At 41.3% G+C, this 26,355-nt stretch overlaps 3 protein-coding genes across 15 annotated transcripts in view; 2 read left to right on the top strand and 1 right to left on the bottom strand.

Annotated features, from left to right (window-relative positions):
- Positions 1-1,887: 1,887 nt before the first annotated feature.
- On the bottom strand, positions 1,888-7,990 carry gjb9a (gap junction protein beta 9a). The gene is made up of 2 exons (XM_021585171.3): positions 7,797-7,990; positions 1,888-6,632 (listed from the first exon to the last, which is right to left on the bottom strand). The coding sequence occupies exon 2, from the start codon at positions 6,621-6,623 to the stop codon at positions 5,814-5,816; it is 810 nt and encodes a 269-aa protein (XP_021440846.2). The 5' UTR covers positions 6,624-6,632; positions 7,797-7,990; the 3' UTR covers positions 1,888-5,813.
- Positions 7,991-8,760: 770 nt separating this feature from the next.
- ptp4a2a (protein tyrosine phosphatase 4A2a) lies at positions 8,761-12,649 on the top strand. The gene is made up of 7 exons (XM_021585170.3): positions 8,761-8,938; positions 9,439-9,567; positions 9,933-10,461; positions 10,635-10,727; positions 10,947-11,077; positions 11,249-11,323; positions 11,854-12,649. Exons 3-7 carry the CDS (start codon positions 10,366-10,368, stop codon positions 11,963-11,965), a joined length of 507 nt encoding a protein of 168 aa, XP_021440845.1. The 5' UTR covers positions 8,761-8,938; positions 9,439-9,567; positions 9,933-10,365; the 3' UTR covers positions 11,966-12,649.
- Positions 12,650-12,837: 188 nt separating this feature from the next.
- Positions 12,838-26,355, top strand: part of ppp1r13ba (protein phosphatase 1, regulatory subunit 13Ba) — a 45,480-nt gene continuing 31,962 nt past the window's right edge. For 6 of the 13 annotated variants that reach the window (XM_090221070.1, XM_036963065.2, XM_090221067.1 and 3 more), the window contains exons 1-4: positions 12,838-13,689; positions 19,081-19,228; positions 20,739-20,858; positions 23,440-23,510. In XM_090221070.1, coding sequence (XP_090077196.1) covers positions 13,681-13,689; positions 19,081-19,228; positions 20,739-20,858; positions 23,440-23,510 — 348 coding nt within the window. In that variant the 5' untranslated portion in view covers positions 12,838-13,680. Of the gene's footprint in view, positions 13,690-18,546; positions 18,593-19,080; positions 19,229-19,478; positions 19,716-20,738; positions 20,859-23,439; positions 23,511-26,355 lie in introns of those variants that run through there. The other 7 variants (XM_090221072.1, XM_090221071.1, XM_036963063.2 and 4 more) reach the window with 3 other exon arrangements.

Genomic DNA, 26,355 nt, shown 5'->3' with positions numbered 1-26,355 from the left:
AGGCAGTCCTGAGACATGGTCCTAGGGATCAGAGAGAGAGAGAGAGAGAGAGAGAGAGAGAGAGAGAGAGAGAGAGAGAGAGAGAGAGAGAGAGAGAGAGAGAGAGAGAGAGAGAGGAGAGAGAGAGAGAGAGAGAGAGAGAGAGAGAGAGAGAGAGAGAGAGAGAGAGAGAGAGAGAGAGAGAGAGAGAGAGAGAGAGAGAGAGAGAGAGAGAGAGAGAGAGAGAGAGAGAGAGAGAGAGAGAGAGAGAGAGAGAGAGAGAGAGAGAGAGAGAGAGAGAGAGAGAGAGAGAGAGAGAGAGAGAGAGAGAGAGAGAGAGAGAGAGAGAGAGAGAGAGAGAGAGAGAGAGAGAGAGAGAGAGGAGAGAGAGAGAGAGAGAGAGAGAGAGAGAGAGAGAGAGAGAGAGAGAGAGAGAGAGAGAGAGAGGAGAGAGAGAGAGAGAGAGAGAGAGAGAGAGAGAGAGAGAGAGAGAGAGAGAGAGAGAGAGAGAGAGAGAGAGTGACCATAGCGTAAGTGTAGGTACGTACGGCAGGACCAAATCGGAACGTTAGGTAGTTAGGCAAGCCCATGTAGTGCTTTGTAGGTTAGCAGTAAAACCTTGAAATCAGCCCTTGCCTTAACAGGAAGCCAGTGTAGAGAGGCTAGCACTGGAGTAATATGATCACATTTTTGGTTCTAGTCAAGATTCTAGCAGCAGTGTTAAGCACTAACGGAAGTTAATTTAGTGCTTTATCCGGGTAGCCGGAAAGTAGAGCATTGCTGTAGTCTAACCTAGAAGTGACAAAAGCAAAAAACTGTCCTTGAAACAGTCTTGATATGTTCGTCAAAAGAGAGATTAGTGTCCAGAGTAACGCCGAGGTCCTTCATAATTTTATTCGAGACGACTGTACAACCATCAAGATTAGTTGTCAGATTCAACAGAAGAGTTCTTTGTTTCTTGGGACCTAGAACAAGCATCTCTGTTTTGTCTGAGTTTAAAACTAGAACATTTGCCGCCATCCACTTCCTTCTGTCTGAAACACAGGCTTCCAGGGAGGGCAATTTTGGGGCTTCACCATGTTTCATCAAAATGTACAGCTGTGTATCGTCCCCATAGCAGTGAAAGTTAACATTATGCTTCCGAATGACATCACCAAGAGGTAGAATATATAGTGAAAACAATAGTGGTCCTAAAACGGAGCCTTGAGGAACACTGAAATTTACAGTTGATTTGTCAGAGGACAACAGCTTTTTCAAAAATTTTTGAGAGGAATGGGAGATTTGATATAGCCCGATAGTTTTTAAAATATTTTCTGGGTCAAGGTTTTGCTTTTTCAAGAGAGGCTTTATTACTGCCAATTTTAGTGAGTTTGTACACATCCGGTAGACGTTCATTATGTTCAACATAGGAGGGCCAAGCACAGGAAGCAGCTATTTCAGTAGTTTAGTTGGAATAGGGTCCATTATGCAGCTTGATGGTTTAGAGGCCATGATTATTTTCATCAATGTGTCAAGAGATATAGGATTATAAAACATGAGTGTCTCCCTTGATCCTAGGTCCTGGCAGAGTTGTGCAGACTCAGGACAACTGAGCTTTGGAGGAATACGCAGATTTAAAGAGGAGTCCGTAATTTGCTTTTCGTAAAAGAAGTTCATTAATGTATCACTGCTGAAGTGAAAGGCATCCTCTCTTGGGGAATCCTGCTTTTTAGTTAGCTTTGCGACAGTATCAAAAATATATATTTTGGATTGTTCTTATTTTCCTAAATTAAGCTGGAAAAATAGGATGATCAAGCAGCAGTGAGGGCTCTTTGATACTGCACGATACTGTCTTTCCAAGCTAGATTCAGGAGGGAGCCCCCTACAGGTTTGGGCCCAGCCCCTGACTCACACAATTGACCAGTCACCTTTATTTATTATGCAGTTTATTTAAAACAAATTATTTATCAGTTACCCAATCAAGGTAGGCCTCCCAAATGACACGTGTGGGCCCCCTACCTCCTCTCCTCATCTGACAATTAGCAAAGCGGCAGCAGGCAGTAGCAGGCTGTCTACACTCATTGAGAGCGGGCTCCTGAATCTTCCTGTGGTTAGCGGTTGAAGTGAAACAATAAATACTATATATATATATATACCCTCCTGGTCAAAAGTTTTCAAACACCTACTCATTCAAGGGTTTTTCTTTATTTTTACTATTTTCTACATTGTAGAATAATTGTGAAGGCATCAAAACTATGAAATAGCACATTTAGAATCATGTAGTAACCAAAAGAGTCTTAAACAAATCAAAATATATTTGAGATTCTTCAAATAGCCATCCTCTGCCTTGATGACAGCTTTGCACACTCTTTGCATTCTCTCAACCAGCTTCACCTGTATGCTTTTCCAACAGTCTTGAAGGAGTTCCCACATATTCTGAGCACTTGTTGGCTGCTTTTCCTTCACTCTGCGGTCCGACTCATCCCAAACCATTTCAATTGGGTTGAGGTCGGGTGATTGTAGAGGCCAGGTCATCTGATGCAGCACTTCATCACTCTCCTTCTTGGTCAAATAGGGTGTGCAATGTTGTCATCAAAGCAAAGGGTGGCTACTTTGAAGAATCTCAACTATAAAATTGATTTTTATTTGTTTAACACTTTTTTGGTTACTACATGATTCCATTTGTGTTATTTCATAGTTTTGATGTCTTCACTATTATTCTACAATGTATAAAATATAACAAATAAAGAAAAACCCTGGACTGGTGTGGGTGTGTCCAAACTTTTGACTGGTAGTATATATATTTATAGATGTGTTTTTTTTTTTGCTGCCTAGTGCCTGGGCCAAGGGGCTACAGCACCAGTAAGCCCCTGCATTAATCCGACCTGTGCATTTTCAGTTTGTTTTGGATTGTGTTTAGCCCAATAGGAACAGAATGGTGTATAATGTCTTGTGCCATTTTGGTGTCACTTTTACATTAATATGGATGATACCATGGTTATCTATAATCATGAACGAATTGTGAAGTATCCTGCTTGTCATCTGATCTCAAGTCGTTACAGAGGGTAGTGTGGATGGCGCAGTACAAAACTGGGAGCCAAGCTCTCTGCCATCCAGGACCTCTATACTGGACGGTGTCAGAGGAAGGCCCTATAAATCGTCAAAGACTCCAGCCACCCAAGTCATTGACTGTTCTCTCTGCTACCACATGGCAAGCGGTACCGATGCACCAAGTCTGGAACCAATAGGACCCTGAACAGCTTCTACCCCTAAGCCATAAGACTACTAAATAGTTAACCAAATAGCTACCCGGACTGCATTGACCCTCTTTGCACTAACTCTTTTGACTCATCACATACAGTGAGGGGAAAAAGTATTTGATCCCCTGTTGATTTTGTACGTTTGCCCACTGACAAAGAAATGATCAGTCTATAATATTAATGGTAGGTTGACAGAATAACAACAACAAAATCCAGAAAAATGCATGTAAAAAAAAGTATAAATTGATTAGCATTTTAATGAGGGAAATAATTATTTGACCCCCTGTCAATCAGAAAGATTTCTGGCTCCCAGGTGTCTTTTATACAGGTAACGAGCTGAGATTCAGAGCACGCTCTTAAAGGGAGTGCTCCTAATCTCAGCTTGTTACCTGTATAAAAGACACCTCTCCACAGAAGCAATCAATCAGTCTGATTCCAAACTCTCCACCATGGCCAAGACCAAAGAGCTCTCCAAGGATGTCAGGGACAAGATTGTAGACCTATACAAGGCTGGAATGGGCTACAAGACCATCGCCAAGCAGCTTGGTGAGAAGGTGACAACAGTTGGTGCGATTATTTGCAAATGGAAGAAACACAAAAGAACAGTAAATCTCCCTCAGCCTGGGTCTCCATGCAAGATCTCACCTCGTGGAGTTGCAATGATCATGAGAACGGTGAGGACGGTGAGGAATCAGCCCAGAACTACACGGAAGGATCTTGTCAATGATCTCAAGGCAGCTTCACCAAGAAAACAATTGGTAACACACTACGCCGTGAAGGACTGAAATCCTGCAGCGCCCGCAAGGTCCCCCTGCTCAAGAAAGCACATATACATGCCCGTCTGAAGTTTGCCAATGAACATCTGAATGATTCAGAGGACAACTGGGTGAAAGTGTTGTGGTCAGATGAGACCACAATGGAGCTCTTTGGCATCAACTCAACTCGCCGTGTTTGGAGGAGGAAGAATGCTGCCTATGACCCCAAGAACACCATCCCCATCGTCAAACATGGAGGTGGAAACATTATGCTTAGGGGATGTTTTTCTGCTAAGAGGACAGGACAACTTTACTGCATCAAAGGGACAATGGACGGGGCCATGTACTGTCAAATCTTGGGTGAGAACCTCCTTCCCTCAGCCAGGGCATTGAAAATGGGTCGTGGATGGATATTCCAGCATGACAATGACCCAAAGCACACGGCCAAGGCAACAAAGGAGGTCAACCTCGAAACCTTAATGACTTGGAGAAGATCTGCAGAGAGGAGTGGGACAAAATCCCTCCTGAGATGTGTGCAAACCTGGTGGCCAACTACAAGAAACGTCTGACCTCTGTGATTGCCAGCAAGGGTTTTGCCACCAAGTACTATGTCATGTTTTGCAGAGGGGTCAAATACTTATTTCCCTCATTAAAATGCAAATCAATTTATAACATTTTTGATGTGTTTTTCTGGATTTTTGTTGTTGTTATTCTGTCTCTCACTGTTCAAATAAACCTACCATTAAAATTATAAACGGATCATTTCTTTGTCAGTGGGCAAACGTACAAAATCAGCAGGGGATCAAATACTTTTTTCCCTCACAGTATGCTGCTGCTATTGTTTATTATCTATCCTGTTGCCTAGTTACTTTACCCCTACCTATACAGTATGTACATATCTCCAACAATAACCCTGTACCCCTGCACATCGACTTGGTACTGGTACCCCGTGTATATAGTTATCATTACTCATTGTATATTTATTCCTTGTGTTATTATTTTTTCCTCTGCATTGCTGGGAAGGGCCTGTAAAGTAAGAATTTCACTGTTAGTCTACACCTGTTGTTTATGAAGCATGTGACAATTAATATTTGATTTGATTTCATCTTGGGAATGGTGAGTTGTTAGCATGTTTTGTATAGCCTCTAACTTTATCACCCGTCATTTTTCATGATTCATTCATGATTTTTGTTAATCATTGCCTTATCAGGATTCATTAAGAAGTGTTCAGAAACATCTCATTTACTCACTTAGAAATACAATTATCATTCATTATTAAGTTTCTATTGGGAAAAACATAACACACAACCAAAACAAACTGCAAATGCATCCAACAAGCTTGATGTAGTCATTGCCTGCTGGTAATATGGGACCAAATGCTAAACTTTTGACTACTTTAATACACTATAAGTCAATTTGTCCAAATAGTTATGACGTCTTCAAACGGAGGGACTAGATATATAAAGAGCTTTAATTTCTAAGCGGTACATTCTGTACTGTCGCTTCATATAAAAGACTTGATCTCAAATCCAAAATGCTCCAGTATAGAGTAAAATGTACAGTTAGTGCATTCATCTTAATATATCTAGGTGGGACAACCATATATCTCAGTCATAGTAAGTATGTTTTTCCTCCATAAAGTAGCCACCCCCAAAGTCAGTGCAATATGGATTTCCATTTTAGTCATTTAGCAGACGCTCTTATCCAGAGCAATTTACAGTTAGTGCATTCATCTTTAGATAGCTAGGTGGGACAACCACATATCTAAGTAAATTTTTCCTCAATAAAGTAGCTCTCAGCAAAGTCAGTGCTACATGCACCAAAATCAAACAGATCAGGACTACAGACTTGTGGCAGCAGACTCCTCTGCCTTCTTCTGTCTGCTGATGTTCTGCTGGCTCCCAATAGTTGGATCTACCCTGATATACGATGACCTCGGCAGAGCGATGTTGGTCACCTCATGGCACTCAGCGAAGAGAAGTCTCTTGTTGGCCTGCCGTACTTTAAGCACCTTGTGTAACCGCTTTCCCAACAGATAGAACATCTCCAGGATGCACATGAAGATGCAGACGGCTGAGGAGACCACCATGAAGATGGTGAAGATCTTCTTCTCCGTGGGCCTGGATATGTAGCAGTCCACTGTGTTTGGGCAAGGCTCCAGGGCACACTTGGAGAGACGTGGCATGTCATAGCCATGGTAGATGTAGTAGAGAATGTAAAGGAAGGCTGCGTCAACCACGGCCTTGAAGATCAGGCTGACCAGGTAGGTCCACCACAGGCCTCCACGTTTCTTCCCTGGGTTGGCGTACAGGTGAGAGCCCTGGTGCTGGGAAGCGTACTTTGAATCCTTCCCCTCACGATACTTGACGTGAGCCATGACCATGAGAGATGGACAGGTGACGAAGATGAGCTGGAGGGCCCACAGGCGGATGTGTGAGATGGGGAAGATGCTGTCATAACAGACGTTGGTGCAGCCGGGCTGCCTGGTGTTGCACACAAAGTCCTTGCTCTCGTCTCCCCACACACGCTGGGCGGCAACCACGAACACCATGACACGGAACACAAACACCATGGACAGCCACACACGGCCAAACACAGTGGAGTACTTGTTGACCCCGCTGAGTAGGCTCTCTAGTGCTGACCAGTTCATCCCTGTGGCCTGTAAAATATAGAAGTCAGTCACAAGGCAAAATGGTCTCACACAGGGTTAAAACAAATCAGTCATAAATTAAATAAATACATAGACTTAAACCTGACCACAAAGACACTGACATGGCCAATCTTCAATCCTTTTCACTGCAGTTAAACACATTATTTTCTGTGTGATGGCATTAGTTCTCGCTTGCTACTCTGTGAGTCTTCACACAGCAGTGTAGGCATTGACATTACTAAATTCAACACTAAAATGTCCATGAAGAAACCACACCTAGTTTATTTACAATAGAGGAAGTCCATTTATTGTAAAACCAGCACACTTTCAATGAAGGGAAGTTAGATAATTAAATTCTTGACTTATCATTTCATGAATCTAACAAGACCTAAATGGCCTACAGTATGTGAATATGTTTTTGTGTTACGTCCTCTTTAATTGGTCCATGGAGATTAAACTAATTTACCTTCTGATAGGATTTATCCACTCTAAATGCTTTTAGAGATTCAAAGCACAGCAATCAATTTTGAAACTGTAGGCCTTACGGAAATAAAAAAAATGGAACACGTACTTTTCCATAATGTCAGTAATAACGCCATCATGTAAAATGATACCTTTGTATTTATGTCTCCCACATCCACTCAGACTATTGATTATATATTTACTATTAGAGCGTAGGCCTGTATTTGACAAGTATTCAGTATTCCAGATTGTGATTGTATTTTATTTATTGATTCATTATTACTAAAGTCTGTGCAACAACAGTACTTGCCAGTAAATGGTCATTTAAATGTGTACAGAGGTATTGCTATGTTGGTAGAAAGCAAAAGTGCGTCATCACTACATTCACATCACTGAACAAACAGACGGTGATTGATTTGATGTACTTATAATATAAGGTGTCTTTCAGCGTCCTAAAAGGCGTATGTCAAATAAAATGTATTATTATCATTATTATTAAAGACATGTTAAGCACCTTGAGTATAGAACACCTAATGTGTAGAGATAATAAACATACAGTAGGAAACAGGAACGTCTCTTTTGTACAGAGCCCTACTGTGTCAGGCCTTTCGTAACCCTGGGTCTCTGAATTTTAAGTTAATTTCTCCTCAATTCCCTAAGACAACATAGTTAAGACATGCATTCATTAAAGTTGGCTGAAAATGACCTTACTTGGGATATGAACTGGGATCAGAAAAATGTAAATATTCCAGCGGAACAAACAGAGCAGGAGTCTATCCTCGGGTATCTCTCTCTCCTTTCTCAGAAATCCTGCCTGTGTCACATGGAAAACTACCAGCCCCAGGTGTGTGAGGAGTGAGGACTGTATACTATTGGCAGTGGTGTAGTTTTTCTACCTGCTAAACAAAGGGTGTGTGGGTGTGTGTTTATCTATTCATGAGGACTCAAGGAAACCACACAAGAACAGACATGTGAATCCAAGCCCACTACCTGAGAGAGCGAGAGAGAGAGAGAGAGAGAGAGAGAGAGAGAGAGAGAGAGAGAGAGAGAGAGAGAGAGAGAGATGGCTGCGGACTGTGAGAGCGTCATAGGCCTACTGTAAGCAGTAAGACTAATATGGCATTTCACACATGTGGAATCCTAAGATTCAGTGGAGGCTGATGGGAGAAGCTATAGGAGGATGAGCTCATTGTAATGGCTGGAATGGAATTAAATGGAACGGTATCAAACACATCAAACATATGGAAACCACATTTGTTCCATTCCAGCCATTACAATGAACATGTCCTCCTATCGCTCCTCCCACCAGCCTCCACTGTTAAGATTGGGTAACACAGAATGATGACCTCTATGGCATTTTTACATTTTTTTTTTTTATGTAATCTTTATTCAACTAGGCAAGTCAGTTAAGAACACATTCTTATTTACAATGATGGCCTATTTAGGCCTATTTCATTATCGCAAATCGCTATGGCAATTAATGCATCTACTAGATTTCTTGTCAAGGCAGACTTTCTTTGTATAGTGTCTTTGCCGTCAGAATTGGTCAAACATGCAATATCCTCTATCACCATCAAGGTCTGTCATTGAATTAACATGGAATAATCCCCAAAACGATGTTGTATTCTTTCTCCAAATGACTGTGACTCCCTCTAGTGTTGAGAACCTTAATGAAAATGGCTCACTGTATTTTTTCCCAACATACACGTTGACGTCACGTACGTCACGTGGTATAATACCAAGCCGCTAGCAAGCTAACGCTTTTTAGCACTGCTGTCAACAAACGGATATGTTGCTTCTTTCAACCAGTTTTTCATCGATTTTTCATTGAAGACGTCAATCATCAGCTTTTTGTAAGTAACTAGGCAGTTGCCTAAACATCCGGCACGTCTTTGTTAGCTAGATAACGTTAGTTTTATCTGCTGCGTTGACAACGTGCTAGCTAACCTAGCTTGACTCCCAAATACTGTCGCCATCTATGGCAAATGGCTAATTTATTAGATTAACCTCTAGCAAGCAAATAACTAGCTCGCTATGATGGCTAAATGCAAGTGCTTCTGCAATAGCTACGTGTATAGCTATTATTGCATCATGTATAATATGTAATCATTGCATTTACTGTATTGAACTATTCTTGCCAGAGAGACAGACAGTGATAGGGACAAAGAGAGAGAGCTGTAATGTTTGTAAATACATGGTATTGTTCCTCTTCTATGAGCTGAATGAAACTTTAATGTAATGTAAAAAAATGTATTTTCTATTGTTACTAAAGTACGTTTAGGCTTCACAGCATTGTTCCTCAACGTGGCTTTAATGTATACGCTATGATTTCGCCTAATGCTTTGTTTTACAGGTCAAGAGCTCTTTGTGAGCAGCAGGAGCCCTAGGCTGTGCCACTGTAGAGAGAAGAATCAATGGTGTGCAGAGTTGCCACACCGCCTTGTGCACGCTGGATGAACGCAACGTTACTCAGCACACAACGGTTGGTTTGTTTCACTCATTGATTTTCTTAGGCCTAACATGTTGAATAACACTTTCATTATCGCAAATCAAAATTACATGAGACGTGTGGACTCTTTTATATAGCCGAATTGGTTCAGTGCTGTACCCTATCCTACTCTGCCGCTAGTCTATTACCTGATAGTAATTGGGTTGTTGCTGATAAAACCATTCCAACGTGACAGACATTACATCGTATGGACTCTTTTATATAGCCTGAATTGGTTCAGTGCTGTACCCTATCCTACTTTGCAGCTAGTCTATTACCTGTTAGTAATTGGGCTGTGTTGCTGATAAAACCATTCCTCCCTGTGACTTGTTACCTTCCTGTGAATTCTATGTTTTCAGGCAGCACATTTATGGCGTTTGCGAGGGTGCCGCACTTTGGAGACTTTTGCCAGGCACAGCACCAGCACCTGTGAGCAGCCTGCAGCCAAACATATGAAGAAATACCCCACCAGAAGTCAACCAGTACTCCTGGAGAGAGAGAGGCTGATATTTCTCCAAGTATATGGCTTGGATTGAGCTAATCCAGCCACTAAACAACCACTAAATAATTCCTGAATGGGCTAGTTGGGATTTAAAATCTAAAGGGATACCCCTTTTCTTTCTTTTGTTTCCTTTTCACATTCCACTTTTTATTTACTTTCGCCCCATTCTCCATAGCCTATATCTTTCAATAACCACCTTTATACCCAATCTAGCTACCATTTTGGAGTACTTTTCTCTACTACTCTACTGTACACCCTCTCCTGGAAGACTGCCTTCTCTGTCTGTCAAGATGAATCGCCCCGCCCCTGTTGAGATCTCCCATGACTGTATGAAGTTTCTGATCACCCACAATCCCACCAACTCCCAGTTGGTGAAGTTTATAGAGGTACGGTATCATTGACTCCTACTAATACATATCTCTTATGCTTTGCATTTACATGAAGCATTGTGTTATTTGGTTTATAGAGTTTTTATATGTTAAACCACATTTGGAATTAACTGAAAAACAAAGTGTGTTGAATGATTACTTACTAAACTAAAATCACTTATCTATTATAGGATCTGAAGGCTTTTGGAGTGCAGACACTGGTCAGAGTGTGTGATGCCACTTACGACAAAACCCCTGTGGAGCAGGAAGGCATCACTGTTGTGGTGAGACAACCGCTCTGTTCTGCCACTATCTTGACCTGTTAGACCTTAAAATTTGGTTGGAGTTGATTCAGGCATTTCTGTTGTATCTGCATGATATCTAGGCCTGTCCTTTTCCTAATGATGGAGGTACCATGAAAGCATTAGGCCTATCAATTACCCTACCTAAACAATGAATCCTTTACCAGAGCCTAATTCCAACCATATGTTCTCTCCAAACAGGATTGGCCCTTTGATGATGGTTCTTCACCCCCTGAACAAGTCGTTGATGACTGGCTCAACCTCCTGAAGTGTAAATTCAAAGAGGAACCTGGTTGTTGCATTGCAGTGCATTGTGTGGCGGGGTTGGGTCGGTGAGTTGTCTACATATTGTATCTTCTCCTTCCTTCGAATGTCTGCTAGCCACCAACTCAAAGCAGTGTTTAGTGAATGTGGTTATTTAGTGAAGGAGGGGTATTTTATATTACACCAACTTTCCCATCTCTACAGTACACTTGATGTGATTTGATATAATTTCTCCCCAGAGCCCCAGTCCTGGTAGCGTTGGCGTTGATTGAGTGTGGGATGGAGTATGAAGATGCTGTTCACTTTATAAGACAGTAAGTTATATAATAATTTGGTGGGTGCTTATAATTAGTTATATTTCATACATGTTCAAGTGTGTATTATGCATGTGTGAATTGAAAATACGTTCATTCCCCCTGAGACACCCTCGGAGAGTGGGGCCAGGGATCAGCCGTTATTGACGGCGACCCTGGAGCAATTAGGGTTGAGTGCCTGGCTCAAGGGCACATTGGTCGTTTTTTTTTATCTAGTTGGCTCTGGGATTCGAACCAGCAAACTTTTGTTTACTGGCCCAACACATTTAACTGGTAAACTACCTGCTGCCCACAAGTTCTCTACATTGATAATATTTGGATACTTCAACCATTTTTCTGAATACTAATAACTGAATAATAATTTTCACAAATTATCATCTTCTTGCTACTGTGATTAAAAATGAAGATGACATAAGTTATGGTGAGGTGATTCCTGAATATGCCAGTGTGACATTTAAAATGCCATCAAAATGCCAAAACCATCAGAAATCATCAAAATGCCATCATTTTGTCTGTGTTTCTTCTCTCAGAAAGAGACGTGGAGCCTTCAACTCAAAACAACTAATGTACCTCGAAAACTACAAGCCCAAGATGCGTCTCCGCTTCAAAGATGCTAATGGACAAAATTGCTGCATTCAGTAAGAAGATAAGCGGTATTGTCAAGATTTACTCAACAAAGAAACTGACTACTATAAGAAAATGTATTGATTATACTCAAATAAGAAAAAAATATACTGAAAGAAAAAGTTATTGATTACCAGTCTAAATAGTAACATTTGATCAAAGTAAACATTGTGAAAAGACCAGTTAGAGATTAATCTGAGTTGTTAGCACTGCTGTTTTCCTCAACTACTGTAGTGATTCATTAAAGCAAGATGTTTAAAATTGTTCCTTGTTGTTGGTGGTGTGATCATGTATGAGTTGTGCAAAGGCTGAAATCTGTTTTTGTTTAACAGCCTTTGATAGTATTACATATATAAAAAAAAATAAGATCATCAAGGACGAGCACAAATCTGCATAAATACTGTATTTACCTGGTATTTCCTACACAATTCTGTGGTAGAAATGAATTAACATATTTGGGTAACTGCCTGGTACCAAATGGGGATTGCTGTATTTGAATTACTCATGAATCAACATGTAATTTAGGCCTATAGGTATTACCATTTACCATGTAATTTCAGAGTAAATACCTTAATTTTATTTCAGTTTTTGTGCTGTAAATAAGTGTAACGTGAAAATGTTTTGGATGATGAGCACCACCACTACAATATGTAGGCCTACACACATTAGAAAACCTCAAATAAATTAAGTTAATACAATTAATTTGATGAATTCGTGTTTTTTTTTTGTCAGACCTGAACGATCCAATGAATCGTTTCCCGTCCCCTGCAACTAACTGTTCAGAGATATGATTGCAACTCCAACAACTCACTTCACAGTATGGACACAAGATGACACTGACGTCCCATTTAAAACGGCATCATCCTTTTGAAACAGCTCATGTGAACAAAGTTGGCTTAGATGTGTTAAAACAACTGGACTGAAGGAAGAATGCTCTGGTAGCCTATTTTATTACATTCATCAGTATTTTAATTATAGTCCTAGTTAAGAATATAATTATCACAAAATATAACAGAACTACAGTCGGAGAGTTTCCTTTGCCTGTCATGGCGTTTGTAGCTGCGGTTGGAAAGTGGGTTGTAATTATCTTGTGAATTTAAAACTGTTCGCTGTTCTAATTTGATTTAGCTTGTCAAATAAACGAGGGCGAGACCAGGGGCTGATAACAACTACAGATTTTTCACCGAACCTCAATGTGGCTATCCAGGCATGAAAGTCAAAGTAACATTGTTGCGGTTGGAATGGATTTGATGTCATATTTTCTTGATATGAAGCATAAATTACTTTAGAGCGTTCTTGTTAACATTTGCAGTATTATTTCACGGATAGCCATATAAAAGCAGCCGTCTTTGCTACAACAGCATTTAGGGGATTTGTCCTGGCCTTTGATTGTACTATTTATTCCAGCGCGCGGGCGGTCGAACCCTCTAAAGGCAATCGGCGAATTATTTGTGGCATGAACTTTCAGTCGCTCAGCAGCAAACTCACCGAAACAACATGCCTCCCAACTACGCTGAGTGATGTTCAGTGACTATTGCGTGCCGTGATCCACTTCGCTCTCAGCGTCTAGTTATGCCTGCATCGCTGTGGGACCAAGTGTCGTTACTTTAGGACCATTACATCCGATTCTGGAGAGGGACGCACTCGACCATACCGACCAGTTATTCGGACCAGAGAGAGAGAGTTTCTCCAAGAGATTGGCTGGGATAAACATTAATTGACTGACTAAAATCATGACGCCGGTAAGTACATTTTAAAAAATCGGATAGTTTTAGAAGTCTTGGAAAAATATATTGTTAATCGAATGAACAGATGCCTGTGGATAGCTTCGAACAAATAAGCTCTTGTATAAAATAAAACCCGTTCATTTGAATATAATTTACATATGGATTTTGAGTTGTGGTTGAGCTACAGTACTCCCATCAATGAGAGAGATGAATAGGAAGCGGAATAAGGCAGGCTTTTAGGGTAGCCTAGGGAAAATCCCCACACAACAGTGACCGGCAGTGACGCACATTCACCAAGACCTGTAACCTCCCTGTCAGTGTCAGTCCACCAGTAACTGTTGTCAGTGTAGGGAAGTACACACACACGGCTCCAACATGGATCTCCTCATGCCTGTTAACTGGCTCATTATCCTAATTTCGAGGCAGTGTAGTGGGTTGAAAGTTTCACAACTGCTTTATTCACACACATGCACATATTCCATTTGTATGTTCTTTATCATGTCTAGCAGGGCAGTCCTATTTCTCCCTCAAACCCCTCGTCGTCCCTGTACTACAGAAGCCTCTTTTCGATCCTTCACAGCACCCCCATTACCTTTATTTCCACCCAGATTTGATACAACCGCTTTCATAGCTATTTAACAGACACCGGAGTTTAGAATTTGGGTGGAATAGTCAGGAAAGGCACTGCTAATGGACTGTGTTGGACATTCATTATCATTGGGAGTGAGAGTGTTTTAAACATCACAGTTATTAGCATATACTCTACTGTAGTACAACACTGGTGTTTACGAGCCAAAGATCAAGTTCAGAGCCCTCTATTCACTCGGCTCAGACCAAGAGTTAACTGACTGATATTGATTCTGAGCCATTTTGTACTCTCCCATCTCATGACTTGACCAGTAGCCAGTTGTAGGCTTACAAAGACTTAGCCTGTTTAATTGACTGACTTACTGTTGTTGTTATAGTGAGAGTCCTCCTCCTCAGCTCTCATTAGTGGAAGTGAAGCCTTGCATCACTGTGTAGTCGAGCTGCTGTTGTTGTTATGAATCCAGCCATACCATGTGCCATTTGTATTGATGTGCCTTTCGGTGTTAGTCAATTACATTTCAATTATTACAACAGAGGAAAAATTTGTTTTGAATTGGAATTTCAGTTTACTTACTGAATCGAAATGGAATTCAACCCAACCATGATCTCTCTAGACTAGAGGATAAAATTAGTGGCTGAACATGGATCAGACAGTGCTGGTCTCTGTGAGCTGCTCCAAGGCAGGGTCCCGTCACATCTCAGAGCTACAAATCTGATCCAGAACATACTGGGTTCAGATCCTCCCATTCAACCTATTGCCTTTATAGGAAACACTCCCCCCAGTTCCCCGTCTATGTGCAAACCCATTGGGCATGTATGTCAGCAGTGTGAATGGGAGGCTGTCAGCTCCATTGAATAGACTATAGATGAACCGCAGTGTTTACAGCTATGTCCTGCGTTTAACTTCAACAATCTCTGGAAGAACAGTATTTTAGCTCTTTTAGTGGTGCCAGGCAAGCCCTTTCCCCTACACAGTGGTTGCTATGGACAATTTATTGACTGTTCTGTGCTGCACAGGGAAGCCAGCTAGCCAGGACACTAAATCAGGTGGTCCAGAGTGTGTCGGACTCTGAAACATCAAACTGTCTGCATTCTGGTTTCTTATCTCTGTTGTCTGTCATGGAAGTATGGGCTCTGGTTAAAAGTGGCACATTATGTCTTCCACCCAACAGACACGTTGCAAATCCATCCAATGATAAAAGAGATACTTTATCTGAAAATCTCTTCATGATGTTACACCTGGCCTGGCTCTGGCTGAATTTACCAGCACACACACCCTCACCCTGGCTACGCTCCGTACGTTAACTCACTGACACCCCAACCCATATCCTTCTACTGCCTGGTGTCACACACCCACAAGCAGTGAGTGAGTCTCTTAGCCATGCCTGCCCTCCTGTCTGTCTGTTTGCCTGTGAAAATCCTCTCCCTCCAGCTCTATGAAGAGGTTCTTCAGCATGGTGCAGCACAGCCTGGTCAGTGTGACCAAGGACAAGGCCTGGCTCCACCAGACGGTATGTCCCGGGCCACAGCCACAGGAGAAAGAGAACAGGAAGGCACAGGTGCCACGCAGGGCAGCTAAGGTGACTGCCCTTATGTACTACCCACCACTGTGACCTGTATGCCCTCGTTGCCTGGCCCTCGCTTTATATTCGTCGCCAAACCCACTGGCTCCAGGTCATCTATAAGTCTTTGCAAGGTAAAGCCCCGCCTTATCTCAGTTCACTGGTCACCATAGCAGCACATGCTCCAGCAGGTATATTTCACTGGTCATCCCCAAAGCCAACTCCTCCTTTGACCGCCTTTCCTTCTAGTTCTCTGCTACCAATGACTGGAACAAATTGCAAAAATCACTGAAGTTGGAGACTTACATCTCCCTCACTAACTTTAAGCATCAGCTGTCAGAGCAGCTTACCGATTATTGCACCTGTACACAGCCCATCTGTAAATAGCCCACCCAACTACCTCATCCCTTTACTGTTATTTATTTTTTGCTCCTTTGCACCCCAGTATCTACTTGCACTTTCATCTTCTGCACATCTATCACTCCAGTGTTTAATTGCTAAATTTTAATTTTGCCACTATGGCATATTTATTGCCTTACCTCCATTATCTTACCTAATTTGCACACACTGTATATAGATTTTTCTTTTGTGTTATTGACTGTACGTTTGTTTATCCCATGTGTAACTCTGTGTTTGTGTCGCACTGCTTTGATTTATCTTGGCCAGGTCGCAGTTGTAAATGAGAACTTGTTCTCAACTGGCCTACCTGGTTAAATAAAGGTGATTTATTTATTTTTAAATAAATATGCTGTTGCTAAAAATAGCAAATGGCATCCAGAGCTGGCTAGGAGTCATTTTGGGAAGCTGGACAGTGTGATTATATGTTTTTAAGGTGTTATGTGTTTGCACAAGTTTAAGAGTTTGGTGGGCTGTTGATGTTTTTTGTTAGTTAATGAGTGTAGTTTGGGTGAGGACACCGGAGAGGCACAGTATGTATGTGGTTGAGGACAATGTTTCTGGTGTATATGATTGCGTATTGTATCTTGTTGTACTGTAGGCATGTGTGGTGTCTTTGTAGATTTGAAAAGTTACCTGACTGTGTGGGATTTTGTTATGAATGTTAACATGGAGTAGGCTGTTCAGTGTGACTGAGTGTTTACTATTAGGCAGAGGCTAGTTTAGCCACTCTAGCTCTTTGTGTGTGGTTTCTGACCTTTCATTGAGAGACAACAGCAGCTCTGAGCAGGTTAAGTGACGCAGGACAGAGGAGGTCAGAGATGCATGCTCACAAATTGTTGCTTTTTGGAAACAGAATCTTTAGCAGTGATGATGAATTCAGGACTGATTTGGGTTTTATCACCCTTGGTTAGTTTTTGTTTGATTCTAAGCAGCCCCTATATAGTCAAGGCTACAGGCCAATCCCTAAGGAGAAAAAAAATACCTATCCTTTTCCCTCACAGTGAGGGGACAATAACCTTACCTTCCTGGATTTGTTTTTGCTCTCTCTCCTGGTGTATGTTTTCACTTGTCACCCTGTGGACACACGCACACGTTTACAACCGCCATAATCAGATTATTATAGCTTGCCCAGGGTTGTAAACTGAGACTTACAGAATTCCTCCTCTCAATCTGTCTATCCTCGTCCTTGCGTGTGGCAGGGAGAGATTACCTTACATTGTGGACGGGACGTGCAGCTCCATTTCAGGGCTTGTCTCGGTTGGTGTGTCTGTGGTTTAGACATGCTTATGGGGCTGGGCTGAGCCTTCCGCAGAGGGCTCAGTGGTTTATACAGACCAAGGGACCAATGTCAGGCAGCTGTTGGGTATAAATACCTCTGTCTATGTCTATCCTAGTGGATGATTCTGTTGGACAGAGAGGAGGGGGTGGTGACATTAAGAGAGAGACATTTTTTAATTCGGCAAATTTGCAGATTAACCCACATTTCCGTTTACAACAGATTGTCAATCTGGAAATTATGATGTCACTGCTTAGTTTAACTGCAAGTCATATTTATAAATGTTTTTGTAAAAACCCCATGAGCACCAACATGTAAAAAACCCCATGAGCACCAACATGTAAAAAGCCCCATGAGCACCAACATGTACAAGGACCCATGAGCACCAACATGGTAAACGACCCATGAGCACCAACATGGTAAAAGGACCCATGAGCACCAACATGGTAAAAGGACCCATGAGCACCAACATGGTAAAAGGACCCATGAGCACCAACATGGTAAAAGGACCCATGAGCACCAACATGGTAAAAGGACCCATGAGCACCAACATGGTAAAAGGACCCATGAGCACCAACATGGTAAAAGGACCCATGAGCACCAACATGGTACAAGGACCCATGAGCACCAACATGGTACAAGGACCCATGAGCACCAACATGGTACAAGGACCCATGAGCACCAACATGTACAAGGACCCATGAGCACCAACATGTACAAGGACCCATGAGCACCAACATGTACAAGGACCCATGAGCACCAACATGGTAAAAGGACCCATGAGCACCAACATGGTAAAAGGACCCATGAGCACCAACATGTACAAGGACCCATGAGCACCAACATGTACAAGGACCCATGAGCACCAACATGTACAAGGACCCATGAGCACCAACATTTGAAGTTCATAGGAGCACTTCAAATGTGGTGTCAAATGGAAGACAGGAGGCTATATGTTTTTTAAAATTAAGGCATATATACATTTTTCAACCATTTTCCATCCTAAAAATGTTGAATAAACAAAGGCTTTGATTTATTGTCTTACAGATGGAAAGGAAGTCTTCCAAAACATTACCAGAAAAAGTCTTGAAAGGTATTAGAAATGCATCAAAGTAACCTATGAATAGGAGGAACAGGACACTCACTGACCATGGACACAAACATCCAGCTAAACAATAGACATACAAAATCACTGTCTTACTCTAAGCATGTTGTCTTGGCGGTCTGTGCTTGTAATATCTCTCCTCTAATGTCTATCGCTCAGCTATGTCATCAATAGTCTCTCTCCCTCTTGACTGCCTCTGACTTTGAGGCAAAGCATCTGATGGAAATGTATTTAGGCTAGAGGACAGCCAGAGTTAAGGGGACATTTCCTGTAATACAAGAGCTTTCCTCTCTGGGTTACATGCATGAACATTTCTGCCATATGTATGTTGTATAGTTGCTAATCTGATATTACCAGTAGTCTGGTATTACTACAATAGAAGAGTTTTCTAGGGCAAATAAGTATGTGCCTAGGTGATACCTTGTCAGAGATGTATAGTATGTTTGACAAGCTATATCTCTGTCTCCCTTCTGTAGATGATCTTGACAGTGTACCTGAGCGACAGCCAGCAGATGCTGACAGAGGTGCCCATCACCCCAGAGACCACCTGTAAAGACGTGGTGGAGTTCTGTAAGGAGGCCGGAGAAGGTGGCTGTCACCTGACTGATGTCTGGAAGGGCAACGGTAAGTGACACTTTCGGCTGACAAGTTAAAAATCTTAGCTTTACAGATATTTAGGATAGCACTATTTTATAATTTTCCTCTGCTTCATGACTTTCTTACGGACATTTTAGTGATCTCCTCCAAGTTTTAGATTCATCTATTGAACTGAATGTCTTGATATATACAGGCAAATAGACATCATTGACAGCCAGACATCATTGAGATATCTTACTTGGGTAATCACCAACTCTCCTCCTTTGACAAATGTTTTCACATATTTCAAGTAACAGACTCATCTCAACATCAACTGTTCAGAGGAGACTGCGTGAACCAGGCTTTCATGGTTGAGTTGCTGTAATGAAACCACTACTAAAGGACACCAATAAGAAGAGACTTGCTTGGGCCAAGAAACACCAGCAATGGACATTAGACCGGTGTAAATCTGTCCTTTGGTCTGAGTCCAGATTTGAGATTTTTGGTTCCAACCGCCATGTCTTTGAGATGCAGAGTAGGTGAACTTTGAAGAATCTGAAATATTAAATATATTTTGATTTGTTTAACATTTTTTTTGCTTAGTACATGATTCCATATGTGTTATTTCATAGTTTTGATGTCATCACTATTATTCTACAATGTAGAAAATAGTCAAATTAAAGAAGAACCCTTGAATGAGTATGTGTGTCCAAACTTTTGACTGGTACTGTATATATTTTTTAATAATCTTTGAGAACTAACCATCACCAAAATAAAAGCTAAATAGTCAGGAGGAATTGAAAAATCCCAAAACAATGAATTTAGCCGTATTGATTTTGTTATGTTTGAGCCAATAAAACACTATTACCCATGGCAAATGCATAAAATTGCAGGAAATTTGCTTTCAAACTGAAACAATTTCTCACAACTCCGTGGAGAAATGTGTAGGATTAATATTAAAAGACCCCACACATTTTTGATCCAGGAAAACCCGGGCCTGTACATCCCAGACAGACAGTGAATCATGTGTTCTAGTAATTCTATTTCAATGACTTCACAGGTGAGGGGAAAATATAGTAACTAGCTATTGGCAAGGTTGGCCTGACTGTCATGGGTTCTTTTCTCTTCATCACGACACAATACAGTGCTTCAGTACCAGAGTTTAGCCATGGGGCCTTATGTCATTTATCCATTCTATTAATAGAATGTACTTAGTTCATCTCTAATGATGATCAGGGCTGAGGGGCAATCAACCCACCATGTCACTTTACAATCACCAATAGATAATTACCCAAGTCTATGTGTCTAACAACAACTCCTGTTTTCTTTTACTGCCCAGAGAGAGTGAGACAATTGTTAGTATTGTATATAATATAACTATATTCTAATTCTGTTCTCCTTGTCCTCCACAGAGAGAGTAATCCCCTTATTAGTATTGTATATAATAGAACTATGTTATAACTCTGTTATCCTTGTCCTCCACAGAGAGAGTAATCCCCTTATTAGTATTGTGTATAATAGAACTATGTTATAACTCTGTTATCCTTGTCCTCCACAGAGAGAGTGATCCCCTTTGACCACCTGATGTATGAGCACCTGCAGGAGTGGGGTCCCAGGAGGATGGAGGTCAGGTTCTACCTGAGACACGAAGACTCCCCCTCAGAGAGCAGCGACCAGGGTGGGTGACTTGGCCTTGGTAGACCTTGCCTGGTCCCAGATCTGGTTGTGCTCTTGCAAACTCTGTTACTGTCTCTTTCCAGGTTTTCATCCAATTTTTTTACACAAGTAATTCTGTAGCGGTATTTATTAGAGAGGGGTAAAGAAAGCTTTTGTTCGGGCGCCAGGCAGGTATTAACCATGCCGAAAGGAAAAGAGTAGACTAGAGAGAACCACTCACATCAGCAGAAGAGACTGCCTAGAGTGTAGCCTGTTTACCAGATAGCCAGTGGAGAGAAAAGAGAATACACACCATATAAAACCCACATCACAGCACAGGGGTAACCCAAACAAGAATACCTCATACAATAATACTAATACTAATAATGGCATAGCAATTCAACAGCAACTTCATACAAGAACGAACCCAGTCATCAACATAGGATTTGCAATAATCTGTATTATTTTCTAGTGGATGAGTGCAAAGGGTATGAATGTGGGGGGTGTTCATCGACACAACAAAGGCCTTAAAAATGTCCAGTCTTCTCGGCCACATGTCATTAGTACATCTCAATACAGTTCACATAACAATACACAATTTGCAAGCAACCTCCCTTTTAACTGAAATGTCCAAATACTTCTGGCAGGGCAATAATAGTCCAGCTCTAATGAACTTCAATGGGAAGTGCATTGGAAAAATAGAGAGTCTGTTGCAGGGTAAAGCACTGGAATGATAGAGGGAAGAGAAAAAGAGAAAAAGAACAAGACAGATCTTAGCTGTGGTCTTCAGGCGTGCAGGTGTACTGTCTGACTGTCCGATGGTTTGTATGTTAAAGCTTCGCAACAATGTTGCTACTAATCCATGCGATCCATAACGGGCGCGGTCCCAAATGAAAACAACCACGACCTAGCGCAATTACACCGACAATTGAGTTAAACACTCTATAAACTACACACGCTGAAAACAAACAAAACTTCTGCAGCACAGCACACACTATCAAACTGTCGCGCCACCAAAGAGCTCCTCCCCAAAGAGCTGAACGAGCTCTCTTTATTTTCTCCTTCCTTACTGCTCATGCGCTCTTAAAGTGGCAGTGCACGGTGAAGGCTCCGTGCAGATTTCGCCACAATGTTGTATAAAAAAAAATGTCATGACAGGCCTGATGGAAACAGATAATTTGTTGGTAAATTTTCTAAATGTCGACAAAATACGCTAGACAAGGCGGGATTTTTTTGTGTCTGTAAAACGCATTATGCGAGAAATGTCGGTGGAAGCGCTTTTATGCGCAAATATTGATATAAAACCATCATATAGAAGTAAACTTGGAGTAAAAAAGGCCTGGGAAGTTGGAACTGGCCTCTGTGAATGAATTCGCCTGTAGTAAAGAGAGGAGCTTTACCGCTGTTCACTATTTCCCATCAAGTTAGCTATCTATACTATAGACCAGGTATTCCCAAACTGGGGTACAGGCAATGCCGTCAGGGGTACGCCAAATATAAATGTCATTCATATTTTTACAAATATATATATTCTGTTGCACAGTCACTTTATTCCTCGTTATACAGTTGAAGTCGGAAGTTTACATACACCTTAGCCAAATACATTTAAACTCAGTTTTTCACAATTCCTGACATTTAATAAGAAAATCCCTGTCTTGGGTCAGTTAGGATCAACACTTTATTTAAGAATGTGTAATGTCATAATAATAATAATAAAATAATAATAATAATAATAATAGAGAGAAGGATTTATTTCAGCTTTTATTTCTTTCATCACATTCCTAGTGGGTCAGAAGTTTACATACACGCAATTAGTGTTTGGTAGCATTGCCTTTACATTCTTTAACTTGGGTCAAATGTTTCGGGTAGCCTTCCACAAGCTTCCTACAATAAGAATTTTGGCCCATTCCTCCTGACAGAGCTGGTGTAACTGAGTCAGGTTTATAGGCCTACTTGCTCGCACACGCCTTTTCAGTTCTGCCCCCAAATTTTCTATAGGATTGAGGTCAGGGCTTTGTGATGGCCACTCCAATACCACGACTTTGTTGTCTTTAAGCCATTTTGCCAAAAACTTTGTAAGTATGCTTGGGATCATTGTCCATTTGGAAGACCCATTTGCGACCAAGCTTTAACTTCCTGACTGATGTCTTGAGATGTTTCTTCAATATATCCACATAATTGTCCTGCCTCATGATGCCATCTATCACGCTTAACTGCCTTTGAACAGGTTATGGTAGTAGGTGCCAGGCTCACCTGTTTGTGTCAAGAACTGCAACGATGCTGTTTTTTTAACACTCAATAGCTTGTATCAAGAATGGGCCACCACCCAAAGGATATCCAGCCAACTTGACACAACTGGGGGAAGCATTGGAGTCAACATGGGCCAGAATCCCTCTGGAACGGTTTCGAAACCTTATAGAGTCCGTGCACCGACGGATTTAGACTCTTCTGAGGCCAAAAGGGGGTGCAGCTCAATATTAGGAAGGTGTTCCTAATTTTTGTACACTGTATATTGTTAATGCTGTACTGCTATGTATCCATGCTGTGTTAGTGACTAGTTGTCTGCACAGTGTCTGATGTGTTTGTCCTTGTTTCCAATGCAGGGAGCCAGCTCTCTCAAGAACAGTCCAACAGAGGCAGTGGAGGGAGCTCAGGCCAGTCATGTGAGGAAAGGGTAAGTCCTCACAACACAAACAAACAAAAAAACACACACTGCAGTAAATCACCTAGCCAAACACACTTCCTGGCATAATGCCTGACTGCGTGTGAATGGGAAGGAAGGCTGTATGACGTCATGATTTGACATTTCAAGTCCTAATAATTCCTATCCATAGGGCCAAATAGGCACCAGAGTTTTTACTGTAATGCCAAGCACTTCTTTGGTAACTCACGCCTAGAGATTTCATAGTGGGTCACTAAAACTCTTGTGTGTTTGTGAGTGTTACACGTGTTCTGCGGTTGTGAGGCCAGTTGGATATATTGCCAAATTCTCTAAAACGACGTTGGTGGCTTATTGTAGAGAAATGAACATTCAATTCTCTGGCAACAGCTCTGGTGGACATTCCTGCAGTCAGCATGCCAATTACAGGCTCCTTCAACTTGAGACATCTGTGGTGTTGTGTGACATACAGTAACTGTACATTTTAGAGTGGCCTTATTGTCTCCAGCACAAGTTGCACCTGTGTAATGACCATGCTGTTTAATCAGCTTCTTGACATGCCACACCTGTCAGGTGGATAGATTATCTTGGCAAATGAGAAATGCTCACCAATAGGGATGTAAACAAATTTGTGCACAACATTTAAGAAAAAAGCTGTTTGTGCGTATGGAACATTTCTGGGATCTTTTATTTCAGCTCATGAAACATGGGACCAACACTTTACATGTTGTGTTTATATTTTTATTTAGTATATACAGAAAGTATTCAGACCCCTTGACTGTTTCCACATTTTATTATGTTACAGCCTTATTCTAAAATTGATTCTGACGCTCAAGTCTCAGTCTTATCTAAGGGCCTCTCTTTTGTACCTACATGTACAGATAAACCATTCGATACGAAAGTAGATCTGTTTAAATTCTTTCGCAAGATTCAATTTAAGCATGTGTTTTCGCAAAACACTGATCCGGGCCTAGTAACACATCAAAGAACTGGTACCCATTTTAAGCCCAAAATCAAATTCTGTCCCATGGTTAACAACTCCTCGATTAATACCTATTGTAGGTTAGTCGAACAAGAAGCCATGTCAGTATATACGAGACAAACAAACCATATTCAGAAGAATCTCACTAGAACAGAAGAACTGGCACTCAATGAATTAATGAAAGATTCATCTTTGGTTATAAAACCTGCAGACAAGGGGGGTGCTGTGGTTGTTTTAGACTATAAAAAATATAAAGAAGAATTTCAGAGACAACTCAGCAATGAACGTTTCTATAGAAAACTGAGTGTTGATCCCACACAGGTGTTCCAAAGGGAAATATGCTCTAATCTGGAGCAAGCCCTATTAAACAACCTGATCGCAAAACCTGAATATGAATATCTTTGCTGCAAATGTGCCATAGGTCCATGCCTGTACATTTTACCGAAATTACACAAACCTAAAACACAACAAGGCAACTATCCAGGCAGACCAGTGGTTGCAGGAATAGGCTCAATGCTAGAGCCATTGTCGAACTTTGTAGACTCTTTTATTAAATCCCATGTGCAAGCATTGCCATCATATGTAAAAGACTCTACAGACTTCATAAACAAGATCTCACCAATAACGGGTTTAAAAGAAGACTGTATTTTGGTCACATTAGATGTTGAGAGTCTACATACCAGCATTCCCCATGTGGGGTGGCTGGCAGCACCAGCACACTATTTGGGAGACAGAGATACTAATGAATATCCACCAACAAATTTCATTCTAGAGCTGAATATGTTTTGACGTATAACTATTTCAGGTTTGATGATGAATACTACCTCCAAACGAATGGAACATCGATGGGCTCCACATTTGCTCCGAGTTATGTTTACCTCTATATATGTCTTTTTGAAGAACGTTTTGTTAATAATGAAAACGAGAATCCATTTTTGAATAAAGTCCTGAAGTGGTATCGATATATTGACGACATGTTTTGTATATGGGAAGGAATTGAAGAAGAACTGTCAGATTTTATGGCACTACTCAATGACATTGACCCTAATCTCAAATTCACCATTGAACGTGACACTCAATGTGTTCATTATCTCGATATGTGGATTGAGAAATCAATGGAACTCTGTTTTACAACTCTGTATAGAAAAGAAACGGACAGAAATACTCTATTACAGGGGGACAGCTTCCACCCTGAGCCATTAAAAAGAGGACTTCCAAGAAGCCAATTTTTCAGACTGCGCCGTATAAACCACTCCACAGAGGATTATCTAGAAACAGCAGCGGAGATGCGCACTAGGTTTCCAAGAAGAGGCTATTCGTCACAATGTGTGGATGAAGCTCATAATTTGGCATGGGAAAAAACACAAGATGAACTGCTACAAAAAAGACCCGCTAAAGCCAAAGAATAGTCCGTAATGTTCACAACTACCTAATACTTTGAATTCGCGAAAAGTGGGAGGTGTGGTCAAGAAACACTGGCATATTTTATCATCGGCCCCAGTTTTACGTATATGAGAGGTCGCAATTTACGCGATAAATTGGTTCATGCCAACTGCCAGCCACAAAAGAAAATCAGCCAAGCTCTTTTAGGCCCTCTATCAAATGGTAGCTATAAATGCAGAGGATGCGCACAGCGCAACAATATGATGAAGTGTGAATATTTCTGCCACCCACAGACAGGAAAACGGTTCCAAATAAATTACATTATTACATGTTCTATCACCCATGTTATTTATATTATTAAATGTCCATGTGGGCTCTTATGTCGGTAAAACCACCCGCTCTCTCAAACAGAGAATCAGTGAGCATAGCCTTGCTATTGAGAAAGGCCGCCGTAGGCAGACATGGCTCTCAAGAGAAGACAGGCTGTGCTCACTG

This window comes from Oncorhynchus mykiss, chromosome 25 (genome assembly GCF_057628025.1).
Source record: "Oncorhynchus mykiss isolate SJ-2025 chromosome 25, ASM5762802v1, whole genome shotgun sequence".
NCBI classification, from domain to species: domain Eukaryota; kingdom Metazoa; phylum Chordata; class Actinopteri; order Salmoniformes; family Salmonidae; genus Oncorhynchus; species Oncorhynchus mykiss.
The sequence above is the reverse complement of the archived record's forward strand: the minus strand, read 5'-3'. Positions and strand labels throughout refer to the sequence as shown.